Below are 13,872 nucleotides of genomic sequence, written 5' to 3' on the forward strand. Positions count from 1 at the left end.
GACTTATTTTTGAATTTCGACATACAAATTTTGTATGCCGATCCCCAGGGGTCTATGTTCGCTTCTTCACAAAGCTTTTCGAAACAGGATCTCTTACTACGGATAATGGCTGACTTCAGGAGCTTTCTTTGGCTTCTCTGAGGCGGATTTCGTTTTTCCCTCCCTGGTTTCGTTGAGCGCGACGTCTAGCTGAGTGACAGAGCTTCCTCAGCTTGGCAATTTCGTCGCTCCACCAGTATACCGGCTTTCGATTGTCATTGTATCTCGTCCTGCGCATAGTTGCGTCGCTGCAACTAGTTCCTTCTGCACAGCGGATACTAAGTGGGTGGCGTCTTCGCCTGGTGCCCTTGTCGCACTCCAGACGCTCTCAAAGACGTCGGTATCAAATTCCTTTTCACGCCAACTACGTTTTCGAGAGGGATTTCTGCGAGACCGCTCCCTTTCTTGGGAGAACGAAACTTCAGCGATTATAGTCATATGGTCGCTATTTGTGTAAATATCTGATACCTTTCACTTAATATGTCTGCTAAGCGTGTCGTTAGCAAACATTAGGTCTATTATAGAACCTTTATTACCCTTTTGAAACGTATTTTTTGTGCCATTGTTTAGAATCGTGAGGTTTGTTTGACTCAAAAATTCTAGAATGAGGCGACCACGGTGATTTGTAATTCTGCTACCCTACGCAGTAGACCATGCGTTAAAATCACCCACTATTATTATTGGCGATTTGTTTCTGGTTTTTAGAGACAGCTCCAGGAGAAAAGCTTCAAATTCTCTAATTGTTGCGCTAGGACGAGCATAGCAGCTTACAAAATATATACCTTACATCTTCGCCCATGTAAAGCCGTTATGAACTTCTTTGGAGCGAGATGAAAAAGCTTGTCCTTTGCAGGCCCATATTGCTGCTTTGCCACTTCTATCTTTACACCAAGTGCTCTCCGAACGCAGTCTATATGGTTCGCTTAGTAAGGCGACATCTATATTCTCTTCTTGGACTGTTTGTTTTAGCAGATCTTGTGCTGCAGCGCAGTGATTAAGGTTTAGCTGTAACAACCTCATTTTTTCATTGTTTTCATCATTTGTACGTACTTTGGACATGTCGTACTTAAGACGGAGTGCTCTCCTTTGCAAAGCATACAACTCGGGGCATTTTTGCATACTTTTGCTACGTGCTCTGCAGCTCCGCAGCGTGTACAGAGGGCTGACCGATCAGTCTGACTGACACATTTGTGTGCTATATGACCCAGTTGGAAGCACCTAAAACATCGGGTAATGGGTGAGTATTCTCTAAGACGACAGATAGACCACCCCATCTTCACTTTGCCCAATTTTAGTGCAACTTTAGCGTCTTGAGCGCACAAATAAGAGCTATTTGTGTGCCACTTCGGGTTTTTCTCATATTTTTGACGCTTGTTTTCTCCAGGTTTTGGAACCCACACTCTTTTTTTAGTGCCTCGCAGATTTCTTCTGGTGTTGTAATTTCGTCGAGGTCCTTACACACTATTGTAACGTTATGGCTTTTTGGCTGTATCAGCGCCATTTCACCCACCGCTCCCTCTAAGACGGTTTGAAATGATTCGGCTCTCTTGTCTGCCTGATTTTTCAACTCGATGAGTAGGTCTCCTTTCATCGTCTTTCGTATATAGGTCACGTTTGATCCAAGCTCTTCATGACCACTGTCGCTAATAATAAAAAGGATGTTAATTGACATGTGCTTCTGTTTTTTTTTTGATGATTTGATTGTCACAGCTTATTTTAAGCAATCCTGCTTATATTTGATTAAGCATAAGGGGTATTGCTGGAACTTTCTGCAAGTAAGTACTTGAATATTTGTAGATTTTCTTTTGGTTTCGGTTTTTACCGGAAAATAAACCGAATGCCGAAAACAATTTGGTAACGGTTTTTTCTTTTTAGACCGGGATTTTGGTCAGAATTGCAAATTTAATTTTGTGATTTTATACCATACATATATCTATATAGAAAGTAAATATTGAAAGGAAACGATACGCTCACATTGATTTCCGCCAGGGGCTTTTGGGGATAATAATTGGATGAGTATATGTTTGAATTGGTGAGTGCCTGTGCTTGTGTCTGCGCTTGTGACTGTGCCTGTTCCTTGTTTTCCTTTTCTCCAGTTCTTCTGCTGCCGGTGTTGTTGCCTTTTCATCGTTCCTTTTATTTCCCAATTCGTTTTTTTTCTTTTGTCTGTGGGTTATATGTCCCCACACTTCACAGCACTAATTATGCCTATATTGCATAAGTGCATATATTTGCGCACCACGATTTTATCTCTTCACTCTCTTCTGATGTAAACCTTGTTTTTTTTTTGGTTTTGGTCACTCCACTGGCATGCGTCGTCGCGTCACCGTGATTAATTTAAAAATATGATTTTTGTTTGTTTTTTTGTTATCACTTGTGCCGTCCGGTACGGCTTCGAAGGACCATAGAAAGCTCGTTACGCTTAATACTTAAAGTCTACCGACACTTACCTTTGTTGCGAAATTACAGCGAACGTGTACCGATTATGGTATGTGATGCGTGATGCGTGTATGCGCGCGGATGAAGAACAAAAGAGGCCGGACGCCGTCCGTCGGTCCCTTTTGTTAATTGTGTCCGGTGTCCTCGTGTGTGGTGTATATGATGCAGGTGTTTTGAGTGTGAGGTGTGGATGATGAATATGGTGTATGTAGATGTGTTGAGAATGATGTGTGGATGATATGGATGGTGTGGCTTTATTATATTAAGAGGGGGGTCAGGTGCTCATTTAGCCAGTCATGATCTAGTGAACCAGTTATAGATTTCAGTACAGAACTAAGAAAGTTATTGATCTTTTGGGCCCATATATATTTGGCATAAGTTGATTTTTTAATGTTTCTATTTAATTAATTAGTATTTTTGTTTCGGGCTGTTCTTCTAAATTATAAGAAAATCTCATTATGTCTACATAGGGCGCAAGTATTTTTGATACATTTGAAATATGATATAGAAAAGAACTATTTTTATATATGTATACGTGGTCAGTTTTTACGAGAACATATTTTTTGTTACTTAAATCTATTATATTGTCGCATAATGCGATAGGGAAAAGTAAAGAGAAAATTATTCCGTACATGCCTTTACTCTTATGTTATCCTTATGGATAATCCGTCCTTTATTAGTCGTTACAGTCTTTCCGTTATCTTTTTTTACAACGTGTTTCTCTCTCTCAATACTCTTTCCTGGTTTTGTTGTATTCGTTCTTGAATGTAGGAATACCCCCTTTGATTAAAAAACACGGCCTCGGGTTTCTCGTTGGTAACGGAATGTATGGTTTTGTTGTACTACCGAACAGCTTCAAAAATTTGATTTTCGCGTGCTGAATTATTCTGGTCAGCTAAAACTTTCGTTCAATAATTGTACTGTGCGTATGCTCATTTTGACCGTTTTGTAGTAGAATGGAACGCTGGCGTTTTTGTGTGCGTTATTTGTAATCGTTTGTAAATTTGTTGTACACATATGCTTGTAAACGATATTTTGTTATCAGTCATTAAAAATGTTTCGTTTGGGTATATTTGTGAAAGAATCTCGTCGTTGTATTTGTATGTATCTTTCCTTGAAGGTATTTGTCTAAAGTAGCAAAATTTTGAGTATTTTGAGTATTTGTCCGTTGAGCTAATGTATTTGTTATTGCTCATGTAGAATAAGTCTAACAGCCCTATTTTGAAAAAACCTCTCAACTGAGTTGAGAGGAAAAATTTGAGAGATTTCTTGTGAGGCATATTTTGTGAGGCTATTCTTGCTCAAACCTCATAAGAAAAAAGCTTAAAAAAGTCACCACGTGAGGTAAAAAGCTTTTAGCTGTCAAACAGCTGTTTTAAGAAAAATAAGCAAACAAAAAAGTACACAACAATGGATAATCAGCATATGTAAGTAATTTTGCAAATTTTAAATAATATATATACAATAATTTCATATATTCCTGAATGCAAGTGCCACAAGCCACACAAGGTGGCACAATACAAGAAGTCGAAGAAGCGTAAAGGTGCTCAGGGCAGACGTCGTTACGACAGAAAACAACAAGGTTTCGGTGGTCAAACCAAGCCTATCTTCAGAAAGAAGGTACGAATTTGCAAGCGATATGCTGCTATTTATTTGCATATTTGTAGAACTAAATTGCCGTTGAATCGAAAAAAGATACTATAAGGCTCTTTGATGGGATAGATCTATGCAATATTATTGTTGAATGCTGAAAACTTTACAAACTGCAATTGTACGCTACTGTCAGTTGCTCAGTGGGAACATTCATACAAAATTATACATTTTTACAATTGTATATATATTTTTTAGGGTATTTATACCTTTTATTAATAATTATATATTTTCGAATTTCAGGCTAAGACCACCAAAAAGATTGTGTTGCGTATGGAGTGCACCGAATGCAAGTACCGCAAGCAGACACCACTGAAGCGTTGCAAACATTTCGAGTTGGGAGGTGACAAAAAGAGGAAGGGACAGATGATTCAGTTCTAAATCACTCGCCACCTATTCCAAGTCACCATCTGCTTTTTTGTTTCGCGTTTCGCTGTTTTTTACCAATGTAAAACTTGGGTATGGAATACTCTGTGGAAAAGCATTTTTAACAAGTTATTTGTGAAAAAAATAATTTAAAACAATGTTTTTTAGTTTAACATTGAATAAAAAGATAAATCAAACAAAGTTACAGTTCGTCTTTTATTTTACTTAAGTTATTTTTATGTATTTTTTTATACATTTTTCATAATATCACATAAATGGTGGATGCAAGCAGTTCGTCCAAAGATTTCACGTTTGCTTTGTCCTACCGTTTCGACAATCGGTATTCGTGTATTTTCAAAATACGCATTTAAAATGCACTCATTCTGTTACACCATCTGCTTGATCCTTGATATAGGCCATAAAACGGATATAATCATTCAATAACAAAATTCTCAATTTTTTAAAAAATGTAAAATATTGATTTAAAACAAAACAAACACAGATGTTTTCTATTATGATGGCTGCTTTCACACGTCACAGATATTTGTGATAATAGTGAGCATTTGAGCTTTTGAATTTTCGCCAGAATAAGGTAACCCTCACTATAGTGAGAAACATCACTGTAGTGAGGTTAGTGACTTTTGTGAGGGCATGAGAATAGGGCTGTGAATGTATGTATTCGCCTACTTTGTTTGCCGTTGGTGCGGAACCAATTGGTTGTTTGTTTGGTCGGCGTTCGTATTTGTTTGTGAGACAGATTTCACAGTCTTGTACTTTTTTTTACAAGCGTCACGTATGATTGGCCAGTAATATTTTAGGGAAATTTCCTGTGCATTATTTTTAAAGTTTCTGTTTGCACGTCTATGTGTGTCATTAATGATTTGTTTTTGTTGTTCGATGTAGGTTATGCCGTCAATCATGCTATGAGTTAGAACGATAGATGAGCAGAAATATCCAAAAATAATATAAAAATAATTTTTATTTTTTAAAATATTCACGATTAAAAGTTCAAAAATTTGCACTAATAACACATGGTATTTCCTATGTTTCACTAAATTTTTTCACGTTTTTCACTCTGTATATTTAAATATACACTCTAAACATTGAAATAAGTTCACATTTCACTTTTATTTTGCTATAGTTTACCTAAATCTATTAATTTAAAAATCACTTAGCACACTCATCGTTGAAAAGGTTAGATTGTTTACAATTATGAGAAAAACGAACCTTGCCACTTCTTAAACAGCAAATATGTAGGATTTTTAACAATTTTTCTTTGTTTGTTTTTTCGCGTGATACTTTTTCTATATTAACTATAAAAAAATGGTTTCTACATATGTATATGTGTAATATGTGATTTATGTGACTGAAGTACTTTCGCGTAGTACTCCTTGCTGCGTTGGCGGCCTTCGGCCGCGCTTTAAAAACATAGCCCTGGTCGAGCGAATACCCGGGGTCACTGAAGTACTTTCGCGTAGTACTCCTTTCTGGTCTAGCGAATACCCGGGATGACTGAAGTACTTCCGCATAGTACTCCTTTCTGCGTTAAAATAAAAAAAATATATTGAGTTTCTTTATAAAGTGGTTATATTTTTTGGTTATCTTGCACTGATATTGAAACAAAATTTGAGTTTTCGTTATAAAATGGTTAAATTTTGGTTATAATATCTGTCAGCGCTTTCCATTTATTTTTGATAATACGTTGTTTTGTATATTAGGTGACAATATACATATGTATATAATACTACTTATTTGTTCATTAAATTAAATAAAGAACATATCCATATGAATGGATAGAAGAATTTTTGGGAAAAAAGGAATTTCAGCGATTTCCTTATTATCACATGGCAGCCCTCCATTTCGTCGCAATTTTTAGCACACACTTGATGTTCACTACGAGTGTAAAATGTAATTTTTAAAATAAAGATTTCTTCGGTAAAAAAAACTGTTAAAAGTATAAAAAGTGGATTTATTTAAAAGTTTGTAGTTTAATTTAATTAATTTGAAGTGAAAAATGTGAGTAAAGTGTGTTTAATGTGGTAAAATAGTTTGTTGAAATGTTCGAATTTTGGGAATTTTTGAACTTTAAGGTCGAATATCTCGTAAACTAAGCGTTTGCGGTACCTATAACCCGGTATATTTTTTAATCAGGAGGACTTCCTCTTTCCAACGTCACCTTCAAATCGCGGCGCCAAAGAAATCGGAATTGTGCCAAGTCTGCTATGCCATATAAGTATTTTCGGAGTTTCTGTAAGAACCACGCAATTGCGAGTAACTCTTTCTCATTTGTAGGGTAATTCTGTTCGGTTTGACTAAGTGTTTGTGAAATAAATGATATTGGTTTTTTATTTTGAGATGATACAGCTCCTATTGCAATTTTACTAGCGTCTATGGTTAATTCAAAGGGTTTGCTGAAATTTGGTTGAAAAAGTTCAACCTGAGCTTGAGGTTCTTCTTTTATTCTACTTAATGCTGCCATTGCAGGTTCATCTAATGTGATTTTAATTTTTTGCGCTTTGATTTTTTGATATGTTACCGTTGTCTCCTCTGAGAAACGTGGTAAGTGGTTTAGCAATGGCTGCAAAATTTTTACTGAATTTTCGATAATAGTTTGCGAGACCTAGAAAAGATCTAAGCTCCTCCAGTGATGTAGGAGTGGGAAAATGTTTTATAGCTTGTATTTAGCAAATGGCAGCAACCAAAAGGGCACAGTCAAAAAGCAACCGTCAGCGAGTGAACAACGTAAAATAGCGAGTACGCAGTGTTTGAGAACGTTTTATAAAAAATGCATAAATTGTCATATTTTCATATATTTTAATAAAGTTCTATATTTTAATTGTTTGACTGTCAACTATAACGGGGATGAAAACCCCTACACGTCTACATATATATGTAAGTACATGTGCGTTGGTGAAGGGCTACAGGCACCTGCAGATATATATAAACGATACATAAAAACGATACGATGGCGAAAATTAGTGATTTGAAGGTGGAACAACTAAAGAGGTTGCTACGGGAAAGGCAATTAAGGACGAATGCCACGCGAGATCAGTTGTTGCAACGTCTTAGCGCATATGAGGAGTCCGCCGAGGTGGACATCCAAGAAATCAATGTTACGGAGGAGTCATCCGAGATATCAACGGTGGCACAACTGCAGCAGGAGATGAAGCAGTTACGCGAAATGATGGTACAGCTACTACAAGCACAAAATAACGGCACTGGTGTAGCCAGCACGCAAGAGGTACAAACGGTACATCACGCAGCTAGCAACGATAGCGCAGTCGCCGTCAACGGCGGCGCAGGCGTTCAAAGTCACGCCACTGACTCTATTTCAACGAACGACGACAGCACGGTGGCAACTAACAACAATGTTACAACATGCATTCAAAGCAACGGAATTATTTCTGCGAACGGGAATATTACAACGAACGGGAATATGCGACACGCGGCAGTAAAAGAAATTGCAAATACCCTGCCGGAATTTTATCCAACGAATATCGCAAGCATTACGGTAGAGCAATTTATTGACAGAGTCGATCGAGTAGTTGAAGCATATAGATGGGACGAGAAATTTTTATTGTTAGCTATTTACGCACGACTAAGAGGAGTTGCACGTATGTGGTTGGATGCATCACCCACTTTACACACAACTTGGGAAAATTTTGCTAATGCGTTACGTCACGAATTTAGTTTAGACCTCGACGAGGCGGAAATTCATTTGCAATGACAATGCAACGAGGAAGCCAAAAGAAATCATAAAAGAATATTGTTTTCGAGGGGCGGCACTAGGTATACGTTACAAACTGAGTGAGACAGCCATTATACGCTATGCAAGAGCTGGATTAAAACATAGAGAACTCCAACAAAGCATTTCAGCAATGAAGTTTACAACAATGAAACAGATGAGTGACGCCATGGAGGATTATTTCATTAATCGCGGAGGGCTAATTGAGCCACAAGTATATCAACCAAGCAAGCGAGACAACTATAACGAAAAATATGCTGAGTCAACGAAACAAAATGATGAATTTAAAGCACAATTGAATGCAACAAATGTCCATTGCCGCAGAAACGACATCACTGTACAATGTGTAACAAAGTACATCCAAACGGAGAAAATTGTGAGAAGACGACAGTAGCGTTACGACGACTTGGTGCAACCAACCTTGACGATTGTTTCAAGAAATTAGTCTACATAAAAGTGCAACAGTATATCGCATTCATCGACACCGGCAGCCAATGCAGCATCATTCGTAGGTCAGTTGCCAAACGCATAGACGATAAAGCCGTGAAATGCTGCTTACAAGTGAAAGGCATTTGCAGAGGGGTGCGTACGTTCACGGAGGCTAGTACCATAGACATCACTATCGACGGAATCAACATCGAGACGCAAACCTACATCGCTGATGACGAGTTACTAGAACAAGACGTTTTAATAGGTCAAGATGTTATAATCAATGCAAACATTACGCTGAACGTTGAAAATGGTCGCACAATATTCGGAAGCAGACGACGGTAATAACTGAGAGCAATTTTCCCAAACTAATGTCCAATTTCAGCAATGAAGCAGAACGAAATAAGATGCAAAGCCTTCTGGCAAGCTATGGCGATGTTTTCTCCAGTGGGCTGAAAGATATTGGCAAAACTGACGTAGTTCAAGCTAGCATCGAACTTGAGAGCAATCGCACCATATTTGAAGCGCCTTAAACTATCCCAGAACCGAAGTGTGATATTGTCAACAAGGTGATTGAAGAATTACTTGAGCGTGATATTATCACGAAATCGACATCCGAATACGCAAGTCCCGTGGTCTTAGTCAAGATGCAGAATGGAAGTGATCGGTTATGAATCGATTACCAACGAATTAATAAGATGACAAAGAAAGAAAAATTTCCAGTCCCGAATATTGAAGAACGGCTACATGAAGCAAAACGTTTCCGATACTTTTCGTCACTTGATTTTAATACACTGCTTTTATCACAACGGACGGCCTATATGAGTTCAAACGCATGCCGTTTGGTATAAAGAATGCACCAGCTATGTTTAATAGACTCATGGCAGAAATCCAAAAACGAGTGGAGACGGGCGACATGCTGCATTATATGGATGACATCCTAATTGGCAGTAATTCTTTTGACGAAATGTATACAAAGCTTTATCGTATACTCCAAGTACTACGCACCTGTGGACTCACATTGAACGTTAACAAATGTGAGTTGTTCACGCAAACTATAACATTTTTGGGACGTCAGCTAACTCCTGAAGGCATCAGTCCGGGCAACGTCAAAACCGACGCTATCGCAAATTTTCCACAGCCAAGAAATATCACTGAAGTACGCAAATTCTTAGGTCTCAGTGGCTACTTCCGAAAATTCGTCGCTGGTTATTCTATTATTTCTGAGCCGTTACGCAAATTGCTACGCAACGACACCACATTCGCATGGGGACAACAGCAAGATTCAGCATTCAACCAACTCAAAATCGCATTATCATCGAAACCAACCATGGTTCATACCACGCATTGCTCGATGGTGGTTGAGAATCCAAGAGTTCGACATTGAAATTCAACATCGACCAGGAGCTCGTATGGCCCATGTCGATGCGTTGAGCCGTGCATCTTACGAAGAGACACACGAAGTAGATACCGCTGATCTCAAAATCTCCAAGATAATTATCGACAAGGCAGATTGGTTGTTTAGTGTTCAGCTACAAGACAAGAAAATAAGAGACATCGTTAACGAAATACAGAATGAGGTGAAACCAGAATATCCCGACTACGTTGTTGAACTGGGACGCTTATATCGAAAATACAACAGACTACTACATATAGGTTGTTCCGAAGCAGTTAAGGTTCCAAATACTCCACGAATGCCACGATAAGGCGGGTCATATGGGCGTTGACAAAACAATAAAACGAATTCTCAATCTCTTCTGGTTTCCTCGAATGCGCAATTACGTAAAGAGCAACAACAACTCATGTGTGGGTTGTGCTTTAAATAAAACCCCTGGCGGACGACATGAGGGTCGATATCACTACGACAACGTTAAACCATTACCGTTTACGACAATACGCATTGATCATTTTTGTCCGTTCCCAAAAAGTTCAAAACGCAACGAGCATGTATTGGTAATTGTATATTCATTTACCAAATTCACAATCCTACGAGCAGTCAAGAGTACCGCAACAAACCATGTAATCCCGGTATTGCTAGAGATCACGAGCTATCTGGGAATGCCTGAACGTATCTTATCCGACCGAGGAACGGTCTTCACTTCAAAAGTGTTCCAAAAGTTTTGCAATGAAAACAACGTCAAACATATTCTCAACGCAGTGTGGACGCCACGCGCTAACGGACACGCTGAACGAGCTAACCGCGTCATCCTATCCATGTTATTACCTTCTACTGATGATGAAAGACGATGGGACGACAAATTACGTCAAATACAATGGAGCATTAATACCATCCCGAATGAAACCACAGGTTGTACACCATTCCGACTACTTTATGGGTACGTGCCACGAGACATCCTGCAGAATCAACTTATCCAGGCACTTCAAGACGATGATGGTGACCTGATACAACAACTACAAGTCGACACCGCTCAACGAATAAACGACGTAAGAGCACAAGCCAAGAAGCTATACGACGCAAAGCATAATCAACCGAAGACGTACAACGAAGGGGATCTCGTATTGATTACAAACGAACCAATAAGATCCGGTACATCACGTAAATTAGAACAACGATTCAGAGGACCGTTCATCATCACCAAAGTCCTGCCAAATTATCCTTATGTAATTGAAGACTTACCTCTTGCCGAACGAACACAACCTCAATACAAAGCCGTATTTGCATCAGATCAACTTAAAACTTGGTGCATGTTACCACCAGATGATCCAGACGACATAGACGACAAAGATGAGAGCACCATGGGCGAAGGCGCCAAATTGGGTCAGGAAAGCCGACTGTAAACGATGGCATCTCTGTTGCCCAACAAGTGTCAGATGAAATGAAGCAAGTGACAGCAACCAAAAGGGCACAGTCAAAAAGCAACCGTCAGCGAGTGAACAACGTAAAACAGCGAGTACGCAGTGTTTGAGAACGTTTTATAAAAAATGCATAAACTTTCATATATTCATATATTTTAATAAATATCTATATTTTAATTGTTTGACTGTCAACTATAGCAAGTGTAATCAAGTACGGTGTTCATACACCCGTATTTATAAAACGGATGGAGTCATGTGAAGAAGTTCACGCAAGTGTAGAAAGTTCTCTGATTGCCATTCACTTGGGAGTGGCCAGAAACGATCCTTTTAAATATGGCTCAAGCAGCTCATGACTTCCGATCCCATATCAATTACTCACTGGGTAGCCAGAATACATCGGTTTGAAGACAAACTAAAGTGAGAGAACGAAACACCCCCTCGACAGGGTTGTGCGATGGGTTTAGGACCCGCCATGTAAAAGCACTATCAACCAGAAAAAGAGAGAAGCAGAAATGCGTGAGTATGAAGAGCTTGACAAGCTGGCCGACAGGGGTAGTGCTCGAAAATTCTACGAAGACCCCCCAACTACCATGGGATAAGTTTCTTAAATATCGCATATAAAGTTCTATCTAGCGTATTGAAAGATTAAAGCCCACCGTCAACAAACTGATTGGTCCTTATCAGGTTTCGTGCGACTTCTTCAATCTGCTCTTGGAAAAAATAATTCGAGCTGCAGAACTTAATCGAGCAGGTACGAAACAGATGGGTCTGGCGGTGAACGAGGGCGAGACGAAATATTTCCTGTCATCAAACAAACAGTCGTCGCACACGCGACTAATCTCGTACGTCACTGTTGACAGTCATAATTTCGAAGATAATATCGTCTCTCTTCGAACCAGCATTAACAGCAACAACAATGTCAGCGTGGATATCCAACGCAGAATAGATACTTTGGACTGAGTAGGCATTTGAGAAGTAAAGTCCTCTCTCGACAAACAAAAACCAAACTCTATAAGTCACTTATTATTCCCTTCACGCCTTATGGGGCAGAGGCTTGGACGATGACAACAACTGATGAGTCGACGTTACGAGTTTTCGAGAGAAAGGTTCTGCGAAATATTTATGGTCCTTTACGCGTTGACCACGCCGAATATCGCATTCGATTGAACGATGAGCTGTACGAGATATTTGAAAAACCAGATAGAGACCGACCTGGCTTCGCTTGGCATTTCCAATCGGCGCTACCTTGCGAAAAGAAGAAATGATTGGCGCGCTGTTGTGAACTGAGCTAATATCGCGTTATCGGTGTACACGCCAGTAAAGGAGAAGAGGAAGATTTAAAAAATTATTTTTCACTCGCTATATATACTTATATGGTATTCATTATTTTAAGGATTAGTTTAAGTACAATTAAATAAAACAAAATAATATAAAAAATACTAAATTTTATTTGTTAGAAGTAACAAATGGGTAATAAATATATTAACATATCGAGGTAAAAGATATTTTTGTTACTGCTAACATGTTTATGTGTTAAGCGTAACAAACTGCTAACCAAATTAATAATACTAAAATAAATTTGGGTAACAAATACTTTTTGTATGCATAACACATAGGTAAGCTATGCGCTAACAAAAGTATTTTTAACACTGACAGACTGTGCAGAGAGTTTGTTAACAAATGTATGTTATTCTGTTTGAACAAGAGAGCATGCCATATTTGCCATTGGTTAGAGCGAGAAAATCATTGAACCTCAAATGGCGATGTGTTACTTCTTTCCCACTCTCTGAACAAAAATAACAAATAGTTCAACGTTTGCAAAAGTGAACAATAACAAGTCGTTAACAGATACTATTCTTGGAGGGTATGTATACATATATCAAATTGCATGGATTCCGATCCAGTGGTTGTCGTTTTACAGCTTAGGGTATAAGTTGATCTTGACAACATCTGGTTGCAACAAGACAGTGACTGGTAGTTGGCACCACATAATTGAAAATTCATTGGTTTTTTTATTTAGATCAATAGTAGGACTTTTGTACATCATTGTAATACAATTAAAAAATTTTGTAGACCCTTCATTATTTTTTAATTAATTAAACAAAATAATGATGGGAAGTTAGCACCCCACCCCACTAATTTTTATTTGTAGACCGAAATAATATTAACCAATGGAAAGCAAATCGTTTGTAGATAATAAAAACCTTGGTTTCATTCTTTTACACGTAATTATTCATTAGATTTTAATTAATTTAAAAAAAGGTCTATGGTATTTCACTATTTCTATCGTACAATGTACTCGTATAAGTGATGCTCCCATACCGTAAAAGTTCAATATCGAAAAAGATATGTACGTTCGCTCAAAGCTGACCGACACTTGTCGATTA

The 13,872-nt window shown here is 38.3% G+C and overlaps 1 protein-coding gene across 1 annotated transcript; it reads left to right on the forward strand.

The window, feature by feature from the left end:
* Nucleotides 1–3,888: 3,888 nt before the first annotated feature.
* Nucleotides 3,889–4,695, forward strand: LOC126765143 (60S ribosomal protein L44-like). The gene is made up of 3 exons (XM_050482731.1): nt 3,889–3,905; nt 3,957–4,098; nt 4,372–4,695. Exons 1-3 carry the CDS (start codon nt 3,889–3,891, stop codon nt 4,507–4,509), a joined length of 297 nt encoding a protein of 98 aa, XP_050338688.1. The 3' UTR covers nt 4,510–4,695.
* Nucleotides 4,696–13,872: the final 9,177 nt, after the last annotated feature.

Source organism: Bactrocera neohumeralis, unplaced genomic scaffold, assembly GCF_024586455.1.
Source record: "Bactrocera neohumeralis isolate Rockhampton unplaced genomic scaffold, APGP_CSIRO_Bneo_wtdbg2-racon-allhic-juicebox.fasta_v2 cluster10, whole genome shotgun sequence".
NCBI classification, from domain to species: domain Eukaryota; kingdom Metazoa; phylum Arthropoda; class Insecta; order Diptera; family Tephritidae; genus Bactrocera; species Bactrocera neohumeralis.

What these genes read in the sequence shown, in the direction of transcription:
- LOC126765143 (XM_050482731.1), top strand. An exon ending in AGCCTATCTTCAGAAAGAAG is followed by an intron (nt 4,099 to 4,371) that starts GTACGAATTTGC and finishes TTCGAATTTCAG; the next exon opens with GCTAAGACCACCAAAAAGAT.